Source organism: Ruditapes philippinarum, unplaced genomic scaffold (genome assembly GCF_026571515.1).
Source record: "Ruditapes philippinarum isolate M1 unplaced genomic scaffold, ASM2657151v2 ctg13217_1_1_1_1, whole genome shotgun sequence".
NCBI lineage: Eukaryota > Metazoa > Mollusca > Bivalvia > Venerida > Veneridae > Ruditapes > Ruditapes philippinarum.
In genome coordinates this window covers 2,246-11,029 of record NW_026855001.1, presented here as the reverse complement: position 1 = coordinate 11,029, position 8,784 = coordinate 2,246, and the positions used below count along the sequence as shown (strand labels likewise).

The window sequence follows — 8,784 nt, the reverse complement described above, 5'->3', positions numbered from 1 at the left end:
ATTATCACAGTATTCAATTTAAATCCAATGATTATGATTTGATTAAAATAAAAAGACGTAGCGGTAGCCATTCATCATAACACCTTTACTAATAAGGAGCAAGCATACACGTGCTCGGACAATGGAGGTGTTAGTTGACATAACATACTCGTTCACCGCAATCCTTTAATATACATCGGCGCATGGAAACTTTAAAGTATCAAAGTCAAAGTCAAGTCAAATTTCCTTTATTACACACATTTCATGTTAACATGAATAAATGTGGTTAGTAATAAATACAATGTTAGTAGAGGCTCTTTAAACAAATATACAATGTATATATAATTTGAGTGGTGAAATAATTCGTAAAAAGAGTATTTATTCATATCATTTGCTGAACTGCAGTACGTTCAATTAACAATGTATCAAAACCACAAATTGTTAAAGTTCTTAGTAAATATGTTACCACAAAAAACCGTGGAGAGTCACGTAATTTAGACACTTTTTAAGGGTATAATTTCGTTTTATATTATCTTTCTTTTTATTTATCGACAAACGATGAAAATAGTTACATTTACATAAATTTGGTCTGTCACAAAACAACATAATTAGACATGATTATTTTTAACATGAAATTAAAGCTGCTTGTCTCCATTAAGACAAAAAGTACATTACAGTTTAATATAAAATGACGTATAGCGACCATCCCTATATTATATATATCAAAAGACTTTTTTTTAATAGTTTTATAGTATAAATATTTCAGATCTAGTAAGCTGGTAAAAATATAATATTATATTAAATAAATTGTCAAAAGATCTGTTTTAACTAACATATAGGGGTGGTCGCTATACGTTTCCGTAGAAAACATTTCGGTATACATTATATGAGACAAGGTGCTTTGATATTATTATTACCAAATTCTATATCAGTTGTTCCAAAAATGTATGCAAGTTTTGATGTCCCGGATACTTAACTACATATTCTACTTATTGAAAAAGTGTTAAGTCATGATTTTATGTTGATCGATTTAAAATCATTTTAAATTTCATATCTGTAAACAGCATACATTTATGGAATGACTGGTATATATTTATATGATGGAAAAAATGGAACACTTTATACTGACAAATTTAAATTATGAAATGCTGTAACTTGTACGATTTGACATGTTGTGTATTACTGTATTAAGTAAGGTGTGAAGTAATTAAGACAGGAGGGACAGTTGGTAAACAATGTATGTTAAAGATAAAAGATTATAATGAACCATCTGTTTATGTCGTAATAAACATTTAAATAAATGACTAAAATTTAAAAATATAATGATAAAGAGTCCCCATAACATATGTTAGCGATTTGTTAATATATAGTTTAACTGTTCAATAAAAAAAAGACACAAACTTTCCAATTTCCAATTTTACTGCCTGATACATTATACAATTTTTATGGAACATTTTTAGAGCAGTCGAATTATATATCTGTATTCAAATTTATAATAGAAAATCACAAACTTCCGGTTGAAGTTGGATATTTTTTCTTCATAAAACATAATTAAACATGTACAAAATTTATGAATATCTTTAACTCATATTACAGAGTATTTTATTTTTCCATCATAGTCCGATCATAGCTTTTTAAAAATACGATTTGATTAGAAAATTGTTATGCACGACAATCACGTGCAGATATATAACATGCTAATATGGCGGTATCAGACTTTTTCTTAAATCATTATATACATTGCATTCTAATATGAAATGTTATTCGTCTTCTAAGACATTACATGAAAAGCAATTTCTATCATTAAAATTCTACTTTTTGGTTTAGTTCATCTACCTGATTCTATATGCAATCTAGTGAGATCTTTACAAAACCGTTCAACATTGATAATATTTAGATATGGTTGAAACTTAAAAACAGAAATATGTCTATAAAATAGAGCTCTACTAGAGTTATCTAATCTATTATCTACTAATTATAGACATAATTTAAACTTCACAGCTGATTTCGGTAATGCTAAACACATAACGGGTTGTTTAGAACAAAGGGAAGTAACTCAATAATTACATTTTTGTTAATAACATCATTAAAATAAAATATTTTCAATAGATTTTTTAACTGAAAGTCTATTTCATTATTTTTCATCAAAAAATGAAGAAGTAATAGCAATATTTTAACTAGTTTGGTTTTTACGAGTTGATTTCGGTAATGAAAAGTTGATTTCGGTAACTTTACCGAAATCAAGTTGATTTCGGTATCGTAACGTACCCGAATTTTGCCTTTATAGCCGGTGATCGTAAGACATTTATCTTGTACATTTTACCATCGGTAGAAAATCTGAACTTGTCAAAAATTAAAGACTTTTAAGAATATGACAAAATCATGCGCATTTATTCGTTGACATGTTGACATTGTATGGGAAACTGCAAAACTTAGCATCAGCCAGTAGAAGAATAACTGTCATCAAAAATCATTTTTGTTCTGGAGCGCAAGCCGTGAATAAAATGTCTGATTCTGAGAAAGATGAAACTGCTAAAGATTATTCAGCAGGGATCATTGGTAGATCTAATTAATTTTCATACATTTTAATGACGATTTACTATTTGACATGTATCACATAATGGTTTAACTATCATGCTTACCGTATATATTATCATGATACACAACGAGGAGTAAGACAGATGTTTTAGACATTTTTGCTATTATGTAATTTAATTTTTATATGTACGAGTTCAATTCCCCTCTCAAACGATTGGATAAGATAAAAAACACCACAGGACCCTATATATAAGCTTTAGCACAATATATGGCTGATTTATCATCAAGGACACGTTGACAGGTAAAGCTGCAAGTGCTGTTGTGTTACATATAGGGAGACCAAAATACACATTTTTAGATGGGGAGTTAAGCTACTATCTTAATCATCAAGTCAGCTGCCGATGTCCTGAATAATGCTGAGGAGAATAGCCCTACAAAGTAGGCAGGGATGTTGAGGAAAATGTACTATGGTGTGTGAGCCCTTGCAAAGATAGCAATGGCTTGAAGGCATGCCCTTAGCTGACATAATAGCCCTTTTTTAGCCCTTTTCCTATTGCCTCAGATTACTGTACATTTAAGTCATCCTTGGCCGTCATACAGCCACCTACTTTTGGCCCAAAATGATATCTTGGGATCAATACTCTGTGGAAATTGCATGGAGGTTAATTATCATCTCTTTGTGCTTCAAATTTTGCCGGCATAACATGTGAAATGTCCGGGGTCTATACTCCACAACGTAAACTGCATTTAGTGCCTTAACAGGCTGATGGACCCTCATTAAGCATAGGCTTAACAACAACAAATATTAGAATGGATTTAAACACTAAATTGCCATAAATGAGCACAAAAACCTTCGTTTTCTATTGATTAAGAATTCTAATGACAGTGGGAATAAGAAGTCAAGGACGACTGGACCATTGGACAAGGTGACTCATAAATCAGGACTGTACAGTCTGTATGTAGTTTGACACAGTTTTAATTTTGCCTATATATCTATATGAAAACTCCTAAAAACGTCCTTAAGAAGCAACTTTCAAAAATATAACAAACTCAAAGTACACATAAAAGCATAATACAAGCTATATACCAACCTTGAAGCAATTGAAATAAGTTATGATTCTGCCTTTTCTTTGAACAAAATACAAATATCTATTCTTTTCTTCAGTCATTGGTGATGAAATATTGAAAGGTCAAGTGGCTGATACAAACACGCATTTCATGACCAAGCATTTGTTTTCCTGGGGAGTGAAAGTTAAAAAGGTTTGTTTAATATTCATTTTACAATAAGCCTTTAACAGAATATTTTGACGGATATTGAATAGTTTTCAAGTGACATTATATCCACCCTGCGTCTCAGTGTTGAGTTCACAGGTAAAAAGTCCATAATAAGTTATATTTTTTTGCCATAATTGTGATCAATTTTATATCTTACTGTACAAAAATGATCAATAATCCATGTGAACTTTGGACATTTCTATTATAAATATTGCTGCTTTAAACTGCCCTTTTTCAGAACAGAGAATATTTTCTCATATTTTGTGCTATGATATTTTGTTTCTTGCAGATCTCTGTGGTACCTGATGATATTGATACAATTGCTAAAGAAATTGTGGAGTTTTCATCCAAGTATACATATGTTATAACATCCGGGGGCATTGGACCAACTCACGATGATCTCACGTTTGAAAGTATGTTGCTTTTACATTATAAATAGAATCTTTCTATGACAGGACTTATTTTCCTTCCATATGTGTAATTTTTCATACACATTTCTGTTAATATGATATAAATTGAGATGTGTATTTGGAAACATTACAGTTTGTTTTACGCATAAGTGTTACAATTAAACTTTTTAACTCAACTGGTAAACATAACAGAATTCATTTCTCATAAAAATATTTCAGTTTGTATTGATTTTCCATGTTTTTCTTTGTAGATGTATTATTTGTTAACATTTTAGAAAACACTTCTCACTATAATCCCAGATCTATATTTAGCTCCATGCTATGATCTAAGATCAGTGTTCAGCTGTTTTATATTGTTTTCTTTAGTGTTTAGATGAACAGTTTAGAGAAAAATTAAGTTTTTGTCTTATTTTAATTTAATAAATCACAAAATACATGTATTTTTAAAACTTGAAAGAAAGGTCAATTATAAGTGCTAATTATTATTGTTGTAGGTGTTGGAAAGGCATTTGGCGAGCCAGTGGAGCCTAACCCCCACCTTGTTGAATTGTGTAAGAAATACTTTGGCACTGATGATCTGAATTCTCCAAAGCTGAAAATGGCTAAGGTATGTTAACATTATCCTGATTATACTAAATACCAGTGATGCTTGTTTTAGACTGGAATTTATCTAGATGTCTCATTATGTCAAGCTATTTTGAAAATGATGTCATGAAGCCACAACTATAGGTATTGTCCTAGAAGTAAGAAAGAAAAAAACATGTGCATTGTCAGTTTTTTGATGCCAGTTAAAAGGAAAGGGTTGAACAAAATGATTTTTCAATAAAAGAACAAAAATCTATTTTTTAGTTTAACTGCCCAACTTATCCTCTTGTCTGCATAGCAATAGGTTACAGTTTTTGCTTATAACATGCTTACTTATTAACCACGTAAAGTATTTAAAAACTATCCACTATTGTGATTCTACACTCCTATTTAAAACCCTTCACTCCAGAATGAATTTGGATTGAATGAGAGAAAAATATGTTTAGTATAAGTTCAATCTTTTCAACTTTTAAAGATGATTTTCAGTTGAATTTTAATTTGAATATTTTACATATGTTATTAGTGTCAGTATTTTAGATCACTGACCAAGAATCATAGCTCCAGTATGCATTTTTAGCTCGACTTTTCTATGAAAAGGGGAGCTATCCTACTCGCCCCGGCGTCGGCGTCGGCGTCGGCGTTAGCGTCGGCGTTGGCGTCACACCTTGGTTAAGTTTTTCGTACCACCCCACTTTATTTCAGAAGTATTACAAGTATGGCTTTGAAACTTACCATACTTGTTCACCATCATAACCTCCATCTACAGACAAGAGTACATAACTCTGTCAAGGTTTTTGACAGAATTATGGCCCTTTTTTGACTTAGAAAGTGTATTGAGCTTGGTTAAGTTTTTTGTACCACCTCACTTTATTTCAAAACCATTGGAGGTATTGCTTTGAAACTGACCATACTTGTTTACCATCACGACCTTCATCAACAGACAAGAGGACATAACTCTGTCAAGGTTTTTTGACAGAATTATGCCCCTTTTTGACTTAGAAAATACATTGAATATGGGTAAAATCCACTTATTGCCTTAACCCTTTGAGATATTGCTTTGAAACTTTTAATGCTATTTCACATCATTACCCCCATCTGTACGCAAGAGAAGGTAACTCTGTCAAGGATTTGTTTTAAAATTAAGGCCTTTTATCGACTTAGAATCTTGGTTAAGTTTTTAGTACCAGTCCACTTTTTGACTGAACTGTTTGAGATATTAATTTGAAAGTTGGAATACTTGTTTACAATCATGATTCCCAAACATGTCCAGGAGAAGGTAATTCTGTCAAAGATTTTATTTGAATTATGGCCCTTAACTGTCAATGTTTTGTATTATAGGCAAGCACTAAAAAACTTAAAAAATCTAAAAAAATTCATTCCTATCCACTTGTTCACTTTACCATAAATTATGTCATATAAACATTGCTGTAATATTCAAGGGTATCAAACAACTAGTTCACTTTAAAAATACAGAGATTCTTGTATTGCCTTTTACTGCAAAAACTTTTTTTATTGGCAAGCAATAAAAAAGTCGAGCGCGCTGTCTTACGGACAGCTCTTGTTCAATTTTTTTTCCCATTTGGAACTTTAAAATTTCTTGTATTGCTTTTGTTTTCTGTCAGTCACAGATAAAGGTTGATTATTCATATTGTGCTACTTTACCATAAAGTAATTGTAAACTTTTCATCGCAGGTGCCAAAGTCGGCAAAATTATTATATGGCGAGGATGTATCAACCGGAAGGAAGACAAAATACCCTCTAGTCAATGTTAGAAATACTTACCTATTCCCTGGTGTGCCTTCAATACTTGAACATGCTTTTCCTTTGCTCAAAGTAAGTGTTTCCTCATTGTGTTTAAAGCAACACACCTCCAGGTCCAGTCTTAATTTCACACAATTTAGAATATCTTTTAATAAGTAATTACATTCTTGTTATGAGAAATTAATCATGAATTGATTAATCTTTAACCTGCTAAAATTGTGTAATGATTTGCCCTGCTTTTGTTTAAGCATATCTGTTTAAGCTCAATTGTGTAATCAATTTTGAGTCTGCTTCCTGGAACCAACCAGTACTGGTGTCATATGAAGAAACATGGTCATGACATGAGTAGGGCTTGAACCCTGATCCCTTGGTTGAGAGGCAGACACTTTAACCACAAGGCCACCACTCCCATTTTTGCCCTGCTTTGAATTTGGAACAGTCCATATATTTGAAAATTAAAGAATTTTATTATCGAAATACATGTACAATAACTTAACTACCAACAGTATAGGGGCGTCCATGGCCAAGTGGTTAAGGTCGTTGACTTCAAACCACTTGCCCCTCAACACTGTGGGTTCTAATCTTGATAGGGACTTTTGATTCTTTCATGAGAGGAAGCTATCGAGCTAGCTTACAGAATGTCAGTGGTTCTTCTCAGGTGCCGTAAGTGCCTGAAATAATGCACGGAAGTGCACCTGAGGTCTTCTCCACCAGTAAAGCTGGAACATCACCATATGACCTATACTGTGTAATACAAACAAACAAACAATATAGAGCCTAGATAGATCATGGATGGCGTGGCTCTATACTGGTGGCAAAGGCTAATCACTTTTGGTTCCGGCATAGTACCAGTTAATTATTCATGTCTTTATATATTTTAGGATCATTTTAAGAATCCTGACATAGAGATACACACGAAGGAGATCTATATTCATCTAGACGAGATATCTATCACCCCAGTGCTTAATGAAGCTGACTCCTTGTTCAAGAAGCATGTCACTCTAGGGTCGTACCCGGACTTTATTAACAGGTAAATATACACAGAATAAACATTAGGCTCGGCCTTTTTTGCCTAGCTATTAGGTCTGCTGACTTTAAATCATTTGCCTCCTATCATTGCCTCCTAATAGAAAAATTTGAATTCTTCAAGTCAGGAAGCTATGATGCATATTCATAGAATGTTGGAGATTCTACAACAGTTTCTATAGTATATTATCTATTTATGATAAACACTTTTTAGCTGTATTTTAAGTGGTCACTTTAAATGGCCATTTAAATGGTCAAGATCAAGTAATTCAGTTCGGTATCCACCTTAATATATCAAGATACCACTTGTGCTACAAAATGCCTCTAGCATCTTATGATAGGTCTTATTCTCAAAATCAGTTCTGTTTAGCATATATTGTCTGTTTTTACCAGCTATACTGCCAGAGGGGGATGATCTTGTGTGCACTATTTCAAAAAGAAGACAGAACCAAAACAGATTGTACAAGCTTAAAAAATATTATTTTGAGCTATGCTTCTGAAATGAGATTATAAATTTGTTTTAAGAGTACCCTCCCCTTATACAGAAAAGTAATGAAATAGTTATATAATGTAAGGCAATGTATAACTTGATAATGAACAATAATTTCTCTTTTTACGTGGTGTTTCAGCTATTACAAAGTGAAGCTTACTCTAGAGTCAGAAGATAAAGAGCAGCTAGAATCTGCCTATAGATATCTGCAGGAAAATCTACCTGAAAGTGAGTTTCCTATCTCTTTGTTTTACTTGCTTACACTGTATTTAGTGAAGATATTTAGGTATTTAGTTAAGTATTTAGATATTTATTTTAGCTTGATTTTTTTTTATAAAAATTTTAAGCTTGGTTGAACATAATTATGTTGAAAAATGTTTGTAGGGGCATCCATGGCTTAGTGGTTAAAGTCATTGACTTTGACCACTTGCCTCTCACCACTGTAAGTTCGAGTTGGTTCTTTGACTTCAAATTCTCCATGTAAGAAAGCTATCTAGCTACCTTGTGCAGTGTCAATGATCAGAGGAGCACCTGCGGTGTTTCACCACCAGTTAAGCTGGAAAGTCGCCATTTGACCTATACTGTGTTGGTGCGATGTAAAGCCAACCAAAAAAAAAAAAAAAAAATCTAATATATGAACTTTGTTTTGAAATTAAACTCTTTAACTATGAGGCCTTATATAATATTTCATTGGTTATTTGTGCATATCACTTGTGAGAC

The 8,784-nt window shown here is 32.3% G+C and overlaps 1 protein-coding gene across 1 annotated transcript; it reads left to right on the top strand.

Annotated features, from left to right (window-relative positions):
* Positions 1–2,309: 2,309 nt before the first annotated feature.
* Positions 2,310–8,350, top strand: LOC132741770 (FAD synthase-like; the record flags this gene model as incomplete). The annotated part of the gene is made up of 7 exons (XM_060730027.1): positions 2,310–2,538; positions 3,683–3,777; positions 4,082–4,205; positions 4,697–4,809; positions 6,480–6,620; positions 7,430–7,578; positions 8,204–8,350. Coding segments are annotated over exons 1-7 (926 nt in total), but the record flags the coding sequence as incomplete, so codon positions are not given.
* Positions 8,351–8,784: the final 434 nt, after the last annotated feature.